At 43.2% G+C, this 21,072-nt stretch overlaps 1 protein-coding gene across 2 annotated transcripts in view; it reads left to right on the top strand.

Moving 5' to 3' along the window:
- ATP5PD (ATP synthase peripheral stalk subunit d) overlaps positions 1 to 14,258 on the top strand; it is a 197,146-nt gene extending 182,888 nt beyond the window's left edge. For both annotated transcript variants that reach the window (XM_044068806.1, XM_044068808.1), the window contains 2 exons: positions 4,946 to 5,008; positions 13,014 to 14,258. In XM_044068806.1, the coding sequence (XP_043924741.1) occupies positions 4,946 to 5,008; positions 13,014 to 13,145 (195 nt within the window). In that variant the 3' untranslated portion in view covers positions 13,146 to 14,258. The remainder of the gene's footprint in view (positions 1 to 4,945; positions 5,009 to 13,013) is intronic.
- The last annotated feature ends 6,814 nt before the right edge of the window (positions 14,259 to 21,072 follow it).

Raw genomic sequence — 21,072 nt, 5'->3', positions numbered from 1 at the left:
GTTTCTTATCACCACCTATTTTTAGACTTTAGACAGTGGAGCCCCAAGGCCTCAGGGTACCCCCATGAGTGGTCCCCAAGTTTCTGAGAGCACCTCAGTGTGTTTGCCTGAGGAGCCCCCTAGAAAGAAAACGTGCAAAAGGAAGCACATAGACTCCCAGGATGAGTTTCTCACCTCCGATTACTGACCTCGAGGAATCGGAGGGGGTCCTCCATGTCCTCCTCTGAGGATGTTTTTCTCTGACATCCTAGAGATATTGAAACAAAGAGGTGACTGGCCGTCCAAAGCCCCCTCCGAGGAGGAGTCTGTCTTCCTGAAGACCTTCGGTGCTCAGCCCTCCGCCTCCTGGGTGTCCCCACCCTTCGAGGTCCTGTATTTAATTTGTCAGAGGGTGTGGGAGAACCCTGATTCTATGGAACCTGTACCCAGGAGACTCAATAAATTTGTCTGCTCCCCCGGGTAAGGAATTTTTGTCCAAGGGAGTCCCTGTGGATGCCATGGTGGTGGCAGCGGCCACCCAGACGGAATTAGCAGAGACTTCTTCCTCCGTCCATCCTCCTAACAAGGAGTCTAGGACCATGGACCAGTACGGGAAGCGTACCCTCTCATCGGCGACCTTTACCTTACGGTCGCTGAACTACTTATCTCACTTTACTCTGCTCCAGAGAGATCTCCTCAAGGAGCTTGGAGATGCTCACGGCTAATGTTTGAGGCGGTGGCCCAGACAGTTAACGCCCAGATGTCTATCTTCAATTCCATCGTTAACTCCTCCATGACGCTGATTTCATATGCAGCCGAGGGAGCGAGTAGGGCAGCAAGCTCGGGAGTCGCCCTTAGGAGGCAAGCCTGGATGCGCCTTTGTCATTTCACGGAGGCCTTCAAGTCTTCATTCACCGCCCCATTTGATAGTTCCTCTTTGTTCGGAACCAAGGTGAAAGACACCCTCACCAGGTGCAAGCAGGAGGGAAAAACTCTTGTCTGCTGTAGGGGGTCCGTTTTTCCCCTTCTCTCTAGGCATTATCCCAAAGCCCAGAGGGGTGGGAAGATGTGGTTCAAAAAATCACAGAGGTTTTTTCCCAGTGCACAAGGTGAGCCCCCCCTCCAGAGGCAGAGGAGGGGGAGGTTATTCAGGAAGACCCCACCCTAGAGGCAGAGAAGGTACCCGCAACTCGGGAGACCGCGATTCCTTTTGCGGCTTTCCCTACCGTCGCTCCTGATGGGAGGCCCGACTGTATGTTTCCAGAGCCAGTCGGGGGTCGAATATAGTTATACCCGGAGGCCTGGCAAAGCTTCACCCAGGACCAATGGGTCTTAGAATAATTTCCGGAGGTTATGCCTTCCCCTTTTTGTCAGATCCCCGTCCAGTCAGAAAAATCCTGTACGTTCCACCCAGTCAGAGGGATTACGCGGCTTCAGAGGTTTCAAAGCTGCTAGAAAAAGGAGCCATCCAGCATGTCCCCTCAGACCAGATCGGATTAGGGACTTACTCAAGATTCTTTTTGGTGCCAAAAAGAACAGGGGACCCGAGACCCATATTGGATCTCAGCCGACTGAACAGCCATGAACAAAAGTCCAAGTTCCTTATGGTCACATTACAGTCAATTCTCTCATTGTTGGGAAAAGTATGGATGTGCTCCATCGACCTCAAGGATGCTTACTACCATATCAAAATGGACAGGGCATCCAGGAGTCACCTACGCTTCCAGCTGGGAGCCAGTAATTTTCAGTTTCCAGCCCTGCCCTTTGGTCTCACCACAGCCCCCAGGGTGTTCACCAAATGTATGGCGGTGGTGACGGCTCACTTAAGATGTCAAGGATTCCAAGTGTTTCCTTATCTGGACGACTGGCTCCTCACTGCCACCCCCAGTCTTCTACTAATCCAGACCACCACCAGGCATCTACTAATCCAGACCAGGGACGCCACCATCACTCTGTCAACAGTTGGGTAAAACATTGAACTGGGAAAAATTTGCCTTGTTGCCCTCACAGCGTGTCATTTTTATACGTGCAGAACTAGACACCGTTCAAATGCGGGCCTTTCTACCACAGGAAAGAATCGGAGTCCTATAGCAACAAGTTCACGCCCTGCTCCCCCTGAGAAGAGCGAGGGCAAGATGAGTTCTCCAACTCCTGGGGACTATGGCGGCAACAATTGTGTTAGTCCCTCTAACAAGATTACATATGAGGCTCCTTCACTGGCTCCTCTTTGCTCAGTGGTCTCTCCAAAGACTTCCACTTTCCCACCCTATTTTACTCACGGACAGGTGCAAACAGGATCTCAGTTGGTGGCTTTGCACCAACAATATGGACAGGGGAAAACCCTTCGTTCCACCGCCCCTGATGGCCACTGTGACCACGGACGCCACCCAGATGGGGTGGGGGGGGGCATTATCTAGGCAGGACAGTTCAAGGCACGGGGCAAGAGCACGAGATACATTTGCATATCAACGTCCTGGAGATGAGAGCTGTGTTACTTGCGTTTCAGGCACTTCAGAGCTTTCTCCCTCTCGGGACTATTGCAATCCACTCAGACATTGTCAGTGGTGTGGTATCTGAACAAGCAGGGAGGAACCAAGTCATACCCCCTGTGCAGAGAGGCCATGCGAGTGTGGCAGTGGGCAGTATCTTCCCAACGTTTTCTGGTGCAACGCACATTCCGGGGAAGTCTAACGTGATAGCAGACAGGCTAAGCAGAGCTATTCTGATGCCTTACGAGTGGTCCCTGAACCGTCTAGTCGCAGAACGGATCTTCCACAGATGGGGTCAGCCTTGCTGCGACCTTTTTGCCAACCTTCTCAATGCCAAATGCAGCAGCTACTTCACGTTGATCCCCCCTCAGGGGGAGTCACCCAGGAACGCTCTAGTCCACGATTGGCCCTCCGGTCTGCTATATGCCTTTCCTCCAGTTCCCTTGCTGTCAAAAGTGATTTCAGAAAGCGCAATCCTTGGGAAGCAGAATGATTCTGATTGCTCCACACTGGCCTCATCAGGTTTAGTTCCCCTTTCTCCATCCCTACATCGTGGACACGCCTTTGATTCTGGACCCACATCCGGATTTACTGACACACATGTCAGAGCAGCTCCATCCCTGTCTGCAGACCCTCCAATTGACAGCCTGGCTACTCCACTTCTGGCTTTATCATTTTTCACCAGAGGTAGTATATATTTTATTTTCCTCTCATAAGCCCTCTACTAGAAAGATTTATTCCAGCAAATGGAAGAGATTTTCAATTTGGACTCGTACCCAGGGGATCGACCCTTACACAGCTCCAATTGCTTCTGTTTTGGAGTTCTTGTCTATGCTTTTTCTTCAGGCCTCAGGGTCCGCCACCATTAAAGTCCAATTGGCAGCGATTTCTAACTTTCATGTTGCTAATGAGCCTAGTCTGATGGCTCTCAGACTCTGTAAGGCTTTCCTGAAGGGCACTCCGTTACTCCGTCCTCCTGTTTCAGAACCTATCATGCCTTGGTATTTAAACTTTGTTCTGCAGGCTCTTACTTCACCACCCTTTGAGCCTGCAGCTACTTGTGACTTAAAATTCTTGACCTGGAAGACTGCCTTTTTAGTAGCCATCACATCAGCCAGACGCTTCTCAGAGATTCAAGCTCTTTCTATAAAACCGCCTTACTTGATCTTTCATAAAAGGACAGGGTTTCTCTCAGACCAAACCGTTCCTTTCTTCCCAAAGTGGCATCTATCTCTAATCTTAATCAATCTATTGAGTTGCCAGTATTCTTTCCCCAGTTTTCAAACGAGGCAGAATTTAAATTTCATCAATTGAATGTACACAGACAGTTACGTTTTTATTTGCACAGAACCAAAGATCTCCGAAAATCTGATCAGTTGTTTTGTTTCATTTTCAGAAAACAGAATAGAGTCTTCTGTCTCCAAGATCACCCTATCCAGGTGGATATCCAGTTGCATCTCTTTCATTTATTCTTCAGGGGGTAAAGATCTACCGTTCTCGATCAAGGCTCACTCTACTCGGTCTGTATCTACATCTACAGCCTATCAGGCCAGATTGTCTATGGATGATATTTGTGCTGCGGCTACTTGGGCATCTCCTCACACCTTTGTTACTCATTACAAGTTAGATGTGGTATCTAGGGGCAGATCTTCCTTTGGTTCCACAGTGCTCAGGAGTATTTTCCACTGAGCCTCCCAGGATTTAGGTGCTGGGGACGCTGTCCCACGGGTAAGAATGTAGGTGAGATTGGACTTCATAACATCAAGAAGTTATGTACTCACCATAACGTTCGATGTATGTAGTCCATCTCGCCTCACATTCTTACTTACTTCCCCCTTCCTGGAGGATCTGGAGGTTAGGTCTGGTTTTCAGAACTCCCTTCACACTTTTTGTTCTTTTTTTCCTTGGGTGGTGTTATGCATGAAGTATGAGTGTTGGTGTTCTCAGCAAACTAGATCTGGGGATATGGAGCAATGCAGCATGGGATACCATCTTAGCCCAGCCAATAGAAAGACTTCGAGCTAGAAAGGTTTGGCCGAGTCGGAGCCGATATTCGGCTCCGAACCCACGGGTAAGAATGTGAGGTGAAATGGACTACATACATCGAACGTTATGGTGAGTACATAAATTCTTGTTTTGTTTACTTTAAAAGTAGCGTGGAGTTTGGGCACATGACACTTGCAGCACCGTAGTGTAAGGAAGACTTGAATGGGCATTGCCAGTCTACTGTCGTATCTCTGGTCACTTTTTAATCCTTTCACAGTTCACTTATGCTTCTTAATTTACAAGAGAAGAAGAAATAAGCCTTCATTTAAAAAGGCTTTTGGACATTTTAGTTTGAAGTGGAGTGACCAAAAGTAGTTTAAGTACACATTAAAAATGTTGGTATTCTATGCATGCTTGAACCTGTAGTGAGCCACTGGAACAGAGCCTTTTATACTAGCACTCAGATTCACTAATTTGTTTCTCTTCTGTAGAAAAAGAGTGCTGCAGCTTACATTCAAGCATCAAAACAACGTATTGCAGAGTATGAGAAGGAGGTGAGTAATTAAATAAGGCTATGTTTTAAAAATGAAGCTACTGGTATTGCAGTTCACTCAGATATGCCTTGTTATTAACTATTGTAATGTTTTTTGGGCTGAATCACTCGTATTCACTTGTTTGGAGTTGCATAGTGAAGATGCACTTTTTGAAACTAAGAACCCTTTTTATTTCAATTTTTGAAATTAAATATTTTTGTTTGGTCTTTTTACAAATGTGTAATCCAAGCCAAATTGAATTTCTTGACTTGCAAATTTGTGATTTAGGTAATGTATTTGCTAGTGCTTCTTTGTACTTCCGAAGTTGGTTGCTATTGCCTCACAAGGCAAAACTAATCTTTGCATCTGTACTAAACCTATGTTTGAGAAAAATGTAATGGTCTGTAGATGCTTATATTGTACTTAACAGCATATTGTAGCTACAGGTTGTTTTAGAGGCATTCATCTGAACCAGTTGTTTTCAGTATGACCTATTGAAGCACTCTATAGTTGGTTAAGTGATTTCCTGAAGGTTGCTTTCTGGAGCTAGACCTTGAGTAAAATTCCGGTATTTTTGTGGTGCGCGTAGTTCACAAATGTAGATTGCTCCATTGTAGTGAATGTCAACTTCGTGTGTGTATATGTAAAAATAGCACTTCGACCTTGATCTGTAACAGAGGCATTAGTCTTGCATCCTTTCTGCATAAGGAGTTATTGAGAAAGATGGTTTGCAAAGGGAAATGGTGAATGTGTTTGTCTGGGGGTGTCTGTCTATTGAGACAGCTTGAGTGAAAGTGGTTCAGGGTACCTGGAAAAAAAATGGAAATAAAAGGGTACCAGTTGAGACACATTCTCATTGTAGAGAGCGTCCACATTTCACTTTGATCTCTAGGCCTGTGGCATTCTTTTGAGATGTTTTGAAGACTGACTAATGGTGTGTACTGTTGTGCATCTGATGCAAAAATCCACAGTGGTGTTTGAAGTTCTGGTTTCAATGAGTGTGGAGCTTAAAAGGCAGTATCCATCACTGTCTACAATTAAGACAATTCCAGTTTTAGTCCAGTATTTAAATGAGACAAAAGGAAAAGTGAACATGCTTAATATTGTGTGAACTTGTCCCCATATGGAGACTTAAAATCATAAGTCATTTCAGTATTATAGAAACAAAAATTGTTCCTTGAAATCCATTTGATCGAGTGACCATGTTTTCCATTTTTCAGGTTGTTTTTAAGACTGAGTGATAGTTGTGTAGCCTGGCAGTTGGCACATAGGATTAAGGAGCTGTTGGTGAGCTGTTTCCTTTGGTCCAAGGTGCAATTCCTTCAGCCTTCATCCTAACTGCGTGACTCTGAGCAAGTCGGTTAACCAGACCGCACTCCTGGGCTGAGTATGAAAGATGTCCTTTGACATTAGTGCTCTACCCTGGTCAACCAGTAAAAGTAAAATAAAAAATGAGTCTGAGTGCAGTTATTGACATATTTTAAATATTGATTATCTTTGATATTTTGTTGACTGTCTGATACATGCTTTAACTTTTATGCTTGGACATGTTAAAATGATTTGAGCTATTTTTAAATATATCCCATAGTATGTGTACCATGTCAGTAACACTAAAGTACTGAATATGCCAAGTTGTGTGTGTTTGGGAGTATTACAAGTTGGTATGGTGTAGCTTTGATGGTAACTAATACTGCAGATCTGACTTGCATCTAGTGGGAAGTATTTATTTCTCATAAAAATCATTTCCTGACTCTCCTGTAGCTTAACCCCAGTGCATCTTTCCCTCCTACCTTTTGCTATGGAGGGATCATTACTGGCACACGATATCCTTCAAGGATGCATCTGCAGTCCTTACAAATGGGGTTGTCCTGTCGTCAGGCAGCCCTTCGGTCGGCCGGATTCCAAAGTCTGGGTCTGGCCTCGGCTGGTGTCGCACTTCGCCCGACGTCATAGCCGCAGTTCTTCGGGTATAAAGGCATCAGCCGACGCCATTTTCCTCAGTCTTTCTTGCCACGTGGCGCCCGAAGCAGAAGCTGTTCGCAAGTGCCGGTCGGTCAGATCCAGAGATTACTACTCCGAAGACTTCTAAAAAGCTAAGTACCCCGTTGGGGACTCTTTCTTTCCTCAGCCGATGTCAGAAAAAGTGAATAACTGTTTAACTTGTGGGAAACAAATACCTCATAAAGATTTCCACTCTTACTGCTTACCTTGTTTAGGCCCAGACCACGAAGTAGCAGCTTGTCTAGCCTGTGCTGCTTTTAACCGACGGACGCTTAGACGTCGGTCGGAATTTGCTGAGGAGTTTTTCGGCTCCGATTTTGCTTACATTATGCCGTCGGATCCTCCGACTACGCAAATATCTAAAAAACGCAAGGAAAAGGACCGACACTCGCGGTCCGCGGTTTCGGCTGAAACCGCGGTTAAGCCAACCGCGAGTGTCTCGGTTTCGGCTGAAACCGAGCAAGCGGTTCTTCCTTCAGCCGAAAACTTACCTCCAACCGAGGCCTCTTCCAACCTGGTGGAATCTGCTTCTGAAATTACACCTGCTCTTGTAGTTTCTCAGGGATTATCTGACACTATCCCCTTGGATATTTCAACTCCTGCACGTGGAGCTGCTAGGCCACCTGCAGCCATGTCTATTAAGGCCTTTGCCAGGGCTAAAGCAGCTAAATCTACAAAATCTGTGCCTGCCAAGACCCCCTCTCACAGGCCTAGCTCTAGTTCACAAATGCTTAGTCTAGCAGAGGATCTCATTTCTTTAATCCGGGGATCCCAACCTCACCCAGACAGGGCCTCTCACCCACCTCCAGAGAAGAGGCCTAGAGCAGAGCCCCCTGAGCCACTTTCTACAGATGATTCCTCTGATGAGTCAGATAATACAAACCCTCCAGAGGGCCCTTTCTCCCCTTATGAAGACTCTGATGCGGAAGAGTCCATTCCTTCTGCCTCTCCGCCTGAGGAATTTTCCTTTGGGGAAACCTTGCATGCTATGAGGGAACAATTTCAGTGGCAGGGCCAGGATTTTTCAGACTCCAGAAAAAGGCTTAGAACTTTTCTGCATTTACCACAACATAGACCTTTAGCCATACCTCCAGTTCTCTCTGTTGTAGATGATGCATTTAATGATGCTTGTACTGCTCCTGATTCACTAGCTCCGGCCCCTGCTAAGCCCGACAGGTACTACAGGGTCCCGGACACACATTATCATTTGTATAAGGCTCCTTTTGCAGATCCCGAGACTATCTCCCAGGGTCCTAAGGCTGTAGCAACTACCTCTGCCAAAAACCCCCTCCCCTCTGAAAGGGAATCCAGGTCCTTAGAGAGATGGGGTAAAAAAGTTTACACTTCTGCTACTCTTTCAGCTAGGGCCTTGAACTGTCAATTCCACATGATCCAGTATCAAGAATTTATGCTAGACCAGTTAACCAAAAAGCTGTCCTCGGATGAACCATTAGACAAAATATCTGTTCAGGAAATGGTACATAACATTCAGCAAGTCAGTAACCATTCCTTAAAATGCGGCTATGATGCACTGGAGGCTTCCTTTAGATCAGCCATGACTGGCACAGTTATCAGAAGGCATGCATGGTTAAAAGAGCAGGCCTTACCAGACCATGTCAAATCAAAGCTACTAGATGCTCCCATGGACAAGATCGATTTGTTTGGCTCTCCTGCACAACAGGTGCTGAAGAAGATGGAAGAGAAGGCAAAATCTGTCCAGACAGTGAAAGATTTCTTACAGGTCCAACCTCCAAGGTTTAGCAGGAATTGGCCCTCCAAGAATTGGTCCTTTCCAGACTCCTCCAGAGCTCAGAGAGGCAGAAATAGGCGTTCAAGAGGCAGAAGTCAATCCAGGGATGCCTACAGGGGACGCCAGTGGCAGGGTAACAACCAGCGAGGTACAGCCACAGCCACCACCACTACTACAGGACAATCACAGTGACTTGGCTCTGGCACCGCCTACCAGGGAACAACTAGAAGCACCCTTAGGCGGGAAGCTAGCCTTATTTTCAGAAAACTGGCATTTCATCACAAGAGACAAGTGGATTTTGCAGGCAATAGACCAAGGTTACAGGTTTCACTTCCACACTCTACCAAGGAAGAGAGAAATGCCAAACCTACCTCCAAACCAAAAGACAGAAGCTCTAAAACAAATAACTCAATTACTAAGGATGAGAGCTGTAGAAAAGGTACCATCTATGGAGCGAGGACAGGGATTTTACTCCAGACTCTTCCTGGTACCAAGAAAAGAAAACAAATGGAGACCTATTCTCGACCTGTCCACTTTAAACACATTTCTCATTGTTCCAAAATTCAAAATGCTGACCCTACAGCAGCTTCTTCCCATGTTGGGCAAGGAGTCTTGGCTGGTAACTCTAGATCTCAAGGAGGCATACCTGCACGTCCCCATACGACCAAATTGCAGAAGATACCTCAGATTTCTTGCAGGATCAGAGTATTATCAATTCTCAGCATTGCCCTTTGGCTTATCTACTGCGCCCAGAGTGTTCACGAAATGCCTGGCTTCAGTAATTGCTCATTGCAGGCTTCAGGGAATCCAAATCTACCCTTACCTGGACGACTGCCTGATACAAGTGGACAACAAAAACAAGCCAACAGAAGACTTGAAAAGGGTCATTTATCTACTGCAAGCCCTGGGATACACAGTCAATATAAAAAAGTCAAGGCTGATACCATCCCAAAGCATAACCTTTTTGGGCGCAGAACTGGACACATCAAAACAAATGGCATTCCTAACAGTAGAAAAACAGGAACAACTCCCTCTCTACTTCCTGGCATTAACAAAGCAGAACCAGCTAACAGCAAGAAAAGTACTGCAAGCCTTGGGTTTCATGGCATCCTGCATAATATTAGTTCCATATGCCAGACTGCACATGAGAAAGTTACAGTGGTACCTAAGGAATTTATGGTCTCAGCACAAGCACAGCCTAGAAACCCAAATTCCTATAATTCCATGTTTGAAACAAGAATTCCAATGGTGGGCTCAGGCCTGTCAAACAAACATAGGGCTGCCCTTCCACAACACTCAACCAGGCCAGACCATCACAACGGACGCCTCAGACCTCGGTTGGGGGGCACACATGCTGGACAAATGCATACAAGGCTTATGGACTCAAGACCAGCTGCATCTACATATAAATCAAAAGGAAATGCTGGCAGTAAAACTGGCAATTCAGGCATTCAGACCATTACTCCAACAAGGCCCTCTGTTGATAAGGACAGACAACACCACAGTTATGTGGTACATCAACAAACAGGGAGGCACACATTCGTACCCTCTATGCCGGATGGCAATGGACCTCTGGAATGTGGCCCTGAGCTACAACATTCAGTTACAAGCAATTTTTGTGCCAGGAAAAGAAAACATTCTAGCAGACATACTAAGCAGGACTACCACGGATGCCCACGAATGGATGCTGCATCCGGACGTCTTCAAAGCCATTACAAAAAAATGGGGACTACCAGAAATAGACTTATTTGCATCCCCACACTACCAGAAATAGACTTATTTGCATCCCCACACAATCACCAACTAAAGAAATTCTGCACGAGGACGTACCACCCACTTGCTTGGAAAGTGGACTCCCTATCTTTCAGTTGGAAAAACCTGACAGCATATGCATTTCCACCACTTCCTTTGATGCACAAGGTGCTATTGAAAATCAAAGAGGAACAACCAAGGATCATCCTGATAGCTCCAGACTGGCCAAGGCAACATTGGTACCCACTACTGAGGAGCATGGCTCGGGAACAAATATGGGCTCTACCTCTAGTTCCCTTACTGAACACAGAACAACTACAACACCCTGCATCCAAACTTGAAAACACTGCAGCTGTCTGCCTGGAACATTGCATAATACCAAATAACCCAGATTTATCTCAAAGGGTTAAGGACATTATCTTGGAGGCTCGCAGACCCTCAACAAGAAAAAATCATTCAGCAAAATGGAAAAGATATCACATTTGGAGTACTGCAAAGGGAGAAAATGTGTCACTGGCAAACATTGCCAACATCCTGGAATACTTGGCAGAGCTCTTCCACAACGGCCTGTCCTATTCTTCCATTAAGATTCATGCATCAGCTATTTCAGCAGAATACAACTTGGATCCTCCCGTCTTCTCACATCCTCTGCTCAGGCAGTTTCTGAGAGGAATTAAAAATGTAAAACCACCTAGGAAACCACCATTGCCAGCATGGGACTTAAACTTTTCACTAGAAAAGTTGACACTCCCTCCTTTCGAACCAGCAGCAACAGCAGACTTACAATACTTATCATGGAAAACTGCTTTTCTGCTTGCAATCACTTCAGCAAGAAGGGTATCTGAGCTACAGGCATTAATGGCAGTACAACCCTTCCTGATCTTCCATCAAGATAGTGTCCATGAGAACAAATCCTACTTTTATGCCGAAGGTGGTCTCCAGGGTATCTTTAAATCAAGCTATCCATCTACCTACATTCTTCCCCAACCCAAAAAACAGGGGAGAAAGACTGTTGCATACCTTGGATGTACATAGACAACTACGCTACTACCTGGACAGGACCAAGGGCAATAGAAAAACTGACCAGCTACTGGTAGCATATGCAACAGGGGTGGAAGGAAAAGCAATTTCAAAACAGACAGTCTCTAAGTGGATAGGAAATTGCATTAGATTCTGTTACTCTTACCATGGGAAGAAAACTCCAGAAAACATCAGACCTCACTCTACAAGGGCAACAGCCACTACCACAGCTTTTCTACAAGGAGTGGCTACCAAAGACATTTTAGAGGCTGCTACTTGGAGCTCCGTGCATACATTTGCCAAGCATTATAATTTGCCTTTATACTCCAGATCCCGAGCAGGTTTTGCCACTGCTGTTTTGCAAGGGATCTTAACTACACCATAATCTTTTATTTTCTCCTCCTCCCCCAGTTTGGCTATGGTATTCTACCCATTTGTAAGGACTGCAGATGCATCCTTGAAGGACATAGTACAGTTTTGTACCTACCATAAATGTAGATGTCCGATAGGCATGCATCTGCAGTCAGGATAACCCACCCTCCTTCCCCTCTGTGGCACTCCTAGGGTACTTACCCATCTTGTAGCTAGCTGGGGGAATCTATTATGGTGTATTTGTTTGTATATATGTACATACATGCTTATTTTTTGTTTGCTCTCCACTATTTGGAACCATTTGCATTTTCCAAATTTAGCATTCCTAGAGGGCACCTGGCATCTGGGGCAAGAAACACTGAGGAAAATGGCGTCGGCTGATGCCTTTATACCCGAAGAACTGCAGCTGTGACGTCGGGTGAAGTGCGACACCAGCCGAGGCCAGACCCAGACTTTGGAATCCGGCCGACCGAAGGGCTGCCTGATGACAGGGCTGCCTGATGACAGGACAACCCCATTTGTAAGGACTGCAGATGCATGCCTATCGGACATCTACATTTATGGTAGGTACAAAACTGTACTTTCCAGTGTTACACATGTTGACTCCTGGAGATTGATTCCTCTCCTCCCCCCCACTGTCATAAAGAAGTATTTGGGTGGGATGAGGGGGGCATGTGACCGCCACTGCAAGTTAATTGTAACATTAGGCACTCCACGATTGGCTGCTTTTACAGAGCTTCCTTGCCATCTGTGCAGATGTGCTTCACCTTTGGGCTTTCCCCTAATGTTTCTAAACAGGCCTGGAACCTTTCAGTCCAGATCCCTTGTTTGACTTGCCATCAGTAACCAGAAAGTTAAACCACACCTTGAGTAATTTAAAGATTTCAAGAACCTCCACAGGAAAGTTTGCTTTACAGTAAGGCATTGTGTGGAGTACAAAATGTTTCTTTTGCTGGTTGGGGATGGTGGGGGGGTGCATTGCAAAATATTTTGCTTTGTCTTTTGGTAGTTTGAAATTCTTTAAAATAATTCATCAGAAACTTATAAAATGGTTTGCAGTATTTGGGGAGTATATTGCTTGTTTACAAACGATTGGGTGTTGCATAATATTTGTCTGTCTTTTTTTTTTAGCTTGAGAAGTTTCGAAACATGATTCCATTTGAGCAGATGACATTTGAGGACTTAAATGAAGCCTTTCCTGAAACCAAGCTAGACACGAAACAATATCCATACTGGCCACATAAGCCTATTAGTGAACTGTAATTGACCTGATGAACTGGGATCTTCTCTGTACATATATCAACGTTGCCAGTTTTTTCATTCCACTGGATTAATGTTTTAAATAAATATTGTGTAGTACCTAAAATGAGATCTTCCATAAATGTTTGAATTACAGTTTTTATAAGAGCTGCCTTGTATAATCAGTTTTGTCCCCAGAATGTCATTTTTTGTTCTATGAGGGCATTTGCCTGCTTCACTGCTAGGTTGTTAAACTTGCTGACAGCATACTTCCAGATTTTTCTGGGTTCAAATCTCTCTAGCTAATTGCAAATGATATCTCTGTATGCTTCTGCTAATCAACAAGTGGCTGCATATCAGGGCATTCTTGTGCTGCTAATTATTGAGGTGAGTGCATGTTTTTTGTTCTTTAACTTAGAAAATTTATATTGCTAAATGTGGTGATTAGTAGATATTAATCAGTAAAACAATGGTAGTTCAAATAGTAGGCTCAAGCCATATTGAAAGGGAATGTCCGTTTCATACGTTTTGATTTTATCTTGGGATACATTTGTTCCCAGAGATGTGGATGGGATTTTTCCCTCACTAATGCAACATAAATTTGTTCCACGTCCCTTTGGGTTTTGTCACATTCCATTATCTTTTATCTGGTCAGAGTTCCACATACTACAGCAAGAGAATGTTTGTTGTATGGTCATTACTTTCCTATCTGTAGTGGCTTGCCTGTTCCTTGCAAAGAGAGTGTTTTTAATCCCATAAACCGAATATGCACTTGTGCTGTGAAACCAACAAAACTACAGTCCTTACCAGAGTTTGCATATTCAACTTAAACTTTTACTTGGAGGAACACCAATGCTGCAATGTAGACTTCCATCCACCTCTGTCCTCACTTGTCTGTCATAAGCACCGTTCTAAATTTTGCACTTGGTCCACTGCCCCATTTTGTAAGTGAACATCTGTATACCCCCTCCCTCATCAGAACATTGTTCCATTGTCTTCACACTTAACATTTCTCACCATTGTCTTCTTGGTGGAATAAAACCTTTTGCTTTCCAAGGAACCCTTATCTGGTACCATTTATCTACTTGCATGAGAACTGTTTTCTCTTTTACATTAAATCAGCTGTTTGAAACCCGTGCACTTTGTTTTTTGTTTTTTTTTTTTGTTTGTTTTTTTTAAGTGTCTTTACCCAAGTTCCTACTGGTTGCAGGATAAGTTATCCCAGCCCCACTGTTGGAGGATCCACTAAAATCATACTCTTCATAATGCCCATTCCTCAAAAGGAGGAAGTGTATAGTTTTCCTTCTTTCAATTACAGCAGATGTGTTTTTTGTGCGTCTGTGTGTGACACCTTGCAGCTTTAGAGTATGGTGGAACAATTATTTGTTTACCCTAGTCTCATGGTCCAGCTCTAGGTGTATACAAGTAGCAGGAGCTGTGGGAGGGGAAGCTCTCCAGTGGATTTGAGGGTGTAAAATGCTTGCACAGGTTTTATTTTTAATTATTTTCCTCCGTGTATGCCATTTCAGTACAGAATGCGTGTTGCTGTACTGGAGTTCTGTAGGTTATAACATTTCTTGGTTCCTTTACTGTACCTACTTTGTGCCAGATGCAGTGATCGATTTGTGATGTGCAACAGAAGTAATATCATCTTCACTTGCATATTACTAATTAACATACTTTATTAATATTTGCAATTGGGTTATTTTTTGTGGTGTATAGCCTTTATCAGTTATAGGGAAGGTCAGTGAGAGCAGGTTATGGTGGTTCACTCATGTGTAGGACATCAGAAGACGATGGTAAGACATTTGAGAAACAGAAGGTAAGAGGAGATGCGGATGTTCATCCCAAATTGAATCAGAGAAGACAGGAGGCAGATTGGCTTGCCAGATTGTCGATGATTGGAGCAGTACCACTGAATCAGAGAGGGGCAACCATTAACAGGACATCCCAACTCTAACAACTTTTTCTTTTGCTAATTTTTCATGATTGTGAGCTTTTAGTATAATTTATTTTGTTGGTTTTCATATTTGGTGTGTCATTTTATTAAATCTAATTTAGTGTGCTTGTTTAAGCAAAATTTGTGTATATGCTTGATTTGATTTTATTACTGTGGGGTATGCCCATTATGCCTGCTAACTCCTTGCATTACCGTTACTATTTTTTTTCATTCACTTTATATAACTAGGTTGTGGCTGAGCAGTCATTCACTTTGTATAACTAGGTTGTGGATGGGTAGGGGAAAATGTACATATGTATATTTCCTGGCCTTCCCCTAAAAAAAGTAAGGTTACTGAGTCAGCAGCATAAGTTCATAGATTAGTACTAGGCTAACTGCCCTTGTGGGCCATTTTAAGCCTAGCCAGTTGCTCCATGTGAGAATCAAACCTTGTGTTTGCAAGGTAAACACCTTAACCATTATGACAGCCTCACAGCCTATTGTCAACCTCCCTACCATACAGAATGGCTACCTTTTATGTTGCTGTGTCCAAAAAGTGTAGTCTTGCAGTCTGGCATCAGTAATGTCACTGGTTTGTAATGTCACTGGTTTTGGAATCCTTTCATAGAGTGTCACAGGGGGTTCAGTCTTAGGCTCTCTACTAGTTTATGCTGCCCTTAGTGTTGTTCGAAAGACTTATGACATTATTGTGCTGATACTCAGGATTAAAAGGTTAGTCTGTGCTATCCTGTGTATTATTTATGCCTGTCTGCTAACTAGGTACAGATGACCACATCAAGGCTGAGGTCACAGCTGGGTTTTATATTATAAACATGAAAGCTCTAAACAGCGTATACATGTACATCGACACACACACAGTTCGTTGTACAAAACCAGCGAAATACGTAATCAGCGAAAATAAAAACGCTGAACATATTTAGTCAACCACCAGCACCATGCAGGTAAGCTCAAAATAACTAAATGAACTTAAATTAGCACACTTAGCGAGGGGGGGGGGGGCACTTAAAATATACCAACTCCAAGACCACACTACAGTGGGGAAAATGATATATTTACTCATCCCCATGATCGCACTGCTGGCCAAGCAAATACGTTCAGCATTTTCATTTCCGCCGATTACATATTTCGTGCTTTTTCTACATCGACCTTTGTCGATGTAGATGTATTCGCTATTTTGAGCTTTTGTATTTATAATATAGACCCCACAGCTGTGCATGCTGATTTGAGATATTCATCCACACTTGATGCTTTCAGTTTTTATGATGATAATAGACTTGCTTTTCTGTGTGTAATCTTGGTTGTCACCTGGATAACTGTGTGATACTTGGACCTTTGTGATACTTGGGGACCAGGTGTCAGCTGATACAGTTTCAAACATCTAATGCCCCTAGAGCACCGCGGTAGTTTTTGCTATGGTCTACACACAGCCTGTCACTACTCCTGCTGAGTTGCCTGTTCGTTCCACCGCCACCCCTGGAGAGGTCAAGTAAACTAGAAGTAATAGCTGCATCCCTTGGGGACCAGAATTTCCCTATGGCCCTAACTTCCCATACATGCTGTTGCTTGTCTAGTCAGGATGAAGTAGACTAACATTGCGACTTCTGTTCAAGGAGATTTATTATGTACAAACACTTTAGAAATTAAGCTGAATAACTAACTTGTATACAAACTAGCTGTGTCATACATAGATGCTCACACACTGGCTGTACTCATAAAATGGCACTGAAGCTAGTACGTGCTTGCTATTTATATGCACATTCATGTCTTAGAAATGCTTCTTTAAAAGTACAACACGTTCTAATCCTGTGTGAGAAATGAGTCGCGCTGCGCAGGGTATTGATGACATTGACTGACATGCAGTTGATAAAAAAAAAAATAATTTTCATCATGCAATTATACAGAAATGCAATTACTACAGAACTAGATACATATATACAACTATGTCCAGATTACTGTGCATTTCACACTAGGTCTGGAAATATGACCAAATTGTGTGACACAGAAATTGGAATTAGGCTTAGCACCTGGTATGGTCTGTGCTGAATGTTCAACCTTAGGGACATCAGGAACACCATCAGAAATGGTAGTGGGAGTCCAGATACATTCTGGAATAAGAATATTGTCTGAATTGCTCTGAGATTTAGAGTCTGTATCACAGGAACAATGCTGCGATAACGGTTTTGATACAGGAAGATGATGTCTAAAATTTCTCCTGTACTCCAGGTCCTCAGATTTCACAAAATAGGATCTCTGCTCTGCATATATACTTGATCAAAAAGTAATCAAAATCTTTTGCTGTTTGTATCCTCGCTGTCTCTCCTTCTTTCAACAGATTAAGATATCTGCTCTATTTGTCATAGCTGGACTTATGGAAAGAAAGCTTTCTAAATAACTGAGCTTTGATTGCTTTGTTTTTTAGCTTTACGCCTCAACAAATTGGAACTAATAGGCAATGATCTGGTTTGCTTGGATAGAAATCTCTGAGCAGGTCTGGGGTGTGTTTCTGAGTGAGTAACTTCAAAAAGACATCTGTGTTATCATGCTTTGACTCAAGTAATTGCTTTGCACTCTGTACTGCACTTTCAGCTAGTCCATTTGACCGTGTCTATTCTGGACTACTAATAACCTATACAAAGTCCCATTCTCTTGCAAATTTCTGAAACAACTGGCTGGTAAATTGAGTACCATTGTCAGAGATGAGCTTTTGTGGACTTCCAGGGACTGAGAAATGGCATTTCAACTTAGTAGTTACCGTAGTGGAAGTCTGGTTAGGTAGTAGATCGATCTCAAACCAGTTTGGGTGGGAGTCTAGAAGTACTAAGTAATGCTGATTTGTTCCACTCGAATATGTCTGTGGCTACTGTTGACCAAGGTAGTTCAGGAGCTTTACTTTGCTGAAGTGGTTCTTTCTGCAAATGCGGTTTAGTACTATTGCATACTGAACAAGAAGAAAGTACTTTATCAATGTCTTTTGCTAGAGAAGTCCAAACTTCAGAACCTGAATGACCACGATGCAAAATCTGAACATTCATGTTATAAGGAAGCAGGAACAACAATTTTAGGACCTTTGAAAAAATAATGCCATTTTCCAACATCTCATCTCTCTAAGGAAAGTAGGGTTGCACTTCTGGTGGGTGCACTAGATTGCTTTGAAGGCCATCCATCATTGATGTAGTGATTGAACTTTTGCAAGTCTGGCTTAGTCTTTGTGTGATCTCTTAGCTCATAAAGTCTTGTGGTAGAAAAATTGCGCACTTCCATGATGTAGAAGTCAACATTCTCTGTGTCAAGCTGTTCCATTGTATCTGTGGCTAAGCTGGGTAAGGAATCAGCTGGATAAAGAAGTTTGCCTTTTGTATAGACCTTTTTAAAGTTGTACTTTTGCAATTTAAGCATAATTGTAGTCTTCCTGGGGCTGAATGCATAGGCTTCTTTAAAATAGTAACCAGAGGTTGATTATCAATTTCAATCAGAATATCTCGACCATAGATATCCTAAAACTTGGAACATGCAAACACTAAAGCCAAAAATTCTTTCTCAATCTGAGCATATTGCATTTCAGTTGGGCAAGTGTTCTAGATTCATAGGCTATGGGTCTAACCCTCTTGAAGAGTGACTGCACCTTGACCAAATCTTGTAGCATCGCAGGGAAGAGTTACTGCTTTCTTGACATCATACTATCTTTATGTAGGTGGAGTAGCAAAAGGTCTTCAAATGCTTTCTGGTGATCTAACCATGACCATGTAACATTCTTGCACGTTACCTCTCAAAAGACGCTGTCCGATCACTGAAGTCTGGTATAAACTTGTCTAAGTAGTTGGCCATACCAAGAAAACATTGTAGAGCTTGTACATTATCTGGTGCTGACATATCGAGAATGGCTGCTTGCTTGAACGAGTCAGGTCTCAAGCCAGTGCTGGTAAATAAGACCTACGTGTGTAACTTCTGGTAGTCTGAAGTTGCACTTTAGAAGGTTGAGCTTCAAGTTCACTTCACATGCTCTATCTAGAACTCTTAAGATTTCTGTCATGCTCTGCTTCACCATTGCCTCCACCTAACAAATCATCTATTATTATGGCACAGGATAACTTGAAAAAGTTCGCACCATTACACACAAAGTCTTCACTTGTAGAATTTTTTCCAAATGGCATCCTGAGAAAATCTGCCTTCCAAATGGGCTACTGAACGTAGTCCGTAATGAAGATTTGCGATCAAACATCACTTGCCAAAAATGAACTTTTTGCATCTAAGACAGAAAAAAGTGGCATTCGGTAATAGAGCTGCGACTCCTTCAGCTGTATGCATAGGATAAGGTCTTTTTAATGATTTGTTCAAGTCTCTTGGGTCTGTGCATATTCTGATTTCGTCTGAGCCTTTTTTTGTTTTTTGTGAGCTGCTACCATGGATGACACCAATTTGTTAGGTTCTGTAACTGGACAAATTACACCTTGCTGCACCATTTTGTCCATCTGTCTTTTGATTTTATGCTGCATAGCTATCAGAACTTTTTTTGCTGGTCTGACCACGGGACTGATCTCTGGGTCTACTTTCATAGAATACACAACTGGAAGTTTGTCAAACATTACCATACTCTGAAAAAATTTAGTGAAGCTGGAACTGGGACATGTGCTTATTTGAAGAACTTATTTGGTAAAAAGATTCATTCTCAAGCTGTCTCTTAGACCCAGTAATGACTGTGCAGGTCTTCGGACTACATAAAGTCTATAACAGTTCTTGGCCACATAACATGAAAGCACTAAGCCTTTGGTTTGAATTTCTTCATCTCCATAAGCAACAAATTTTGCACAACTGGTCACATTTAGTTGTTCACCAGCTCTCACTTCAGCAAAAATATCTGCAGACATAACATTACACACTGAACCAGTGTCTACTTTGATGTCAGTGGGTTTGCCGTTGATCCAAACCGTACAAAATACTTCATTCTTTGCTGATAAATCTACTGCATCAATTCTTTCACCAACTACTGACACACCATCTGCATAGACTGTTGCAGTTCTACTTGATCAATTTGCTTTTTTGAATGACCCTTTATAACAGTATGAGGCTTACTTGATTTACAACATTTTTGAAAATGGTTCAGTTTCTTACATTTATGGCATTGCTGACCAAATGCTAAGCACATTTCTGTTTTAGACTCATGATTGGCACCACAATTGTGACAGTTAAAGCTCGACTTGGGTTTTGTAGATTCTCCTTGTACTGCACTGAGTATGCTCCTTTAACTGAACTAGTCTTAGAAGTTGCTGGAAGAAGGCTGGTTTTCCTTGCCACACCCACAGGGGCTACAGCTGCCATGTGCTTATGCCTGTTTCAGCCAGACAAATGTTGCATGCTATCTACATTTGCTCTGGTGCCTGCTGAAACCATGCTGTTATCACTTGCATTTGTGTGCCTTTCTGTAACTTCATGGATTTGACAGATCTCCATAGCTTTTCTCAGTGTTAAATCACTGTCACGAAGCAAAATCTTTCTCACAGCAGCACTGTTGATACCACACACTAGCCTGTCTTTCATTAACTCTCTTAAATCACCAAACACCCTTTTGCTTTGTTCCTCAGGTCAGTAACATAAGCTGCAAAAGTTTATCCTTGCTTCTGATCTCTTGTATAAAACAAATGCCTCTCTAACATTGGTCTCTGGTTTACACATCTCCCTGAATTTGCATTTCAAACACTCTGGGTCTTCCCTTGATTCAGCCTGCACAATAATAAAAGGGTTTGCCCCTTTACCTTCATACACTGCTGATGCATATACAAATGAACGCGGTCTTTCATTGGCCTCTGATCTTGCTAGGTTTAGCAAAATGAATGCCCTGGTGTTTGCATCTTTTTCAGAATAAGCTGCTTGCATGAATATATCCTACTCTTGCTCAAATATTCTCCAATTCTCTGCAATATTCTGATCAAATACAAGTGGTAGTGGTTTTCGAAAGCTGTATGCCATATTACTACATCTCAGTGAAAACTTTTG

Source organism: Protopterus annectens, chromosome 4.part0, assembly GCF_019279795.1.
Source record: "Protopterus annectens isolate FY-2018-M chromosome 4.part0, PAN1.0, whole genome shotgun sequence".
In the NCBI taxonomy this organism is placed as follows: domain Eukaryota; kingdom Metazoa; phylum Chordata; order Ceratodontiformes; family Protopteridae; genus Protopterus; species Protopterus annectens.
Note: the sequence above shows the minus strand (reverse complement) of the source record. Positions and strands in the feature narration are given on the sequence as shown.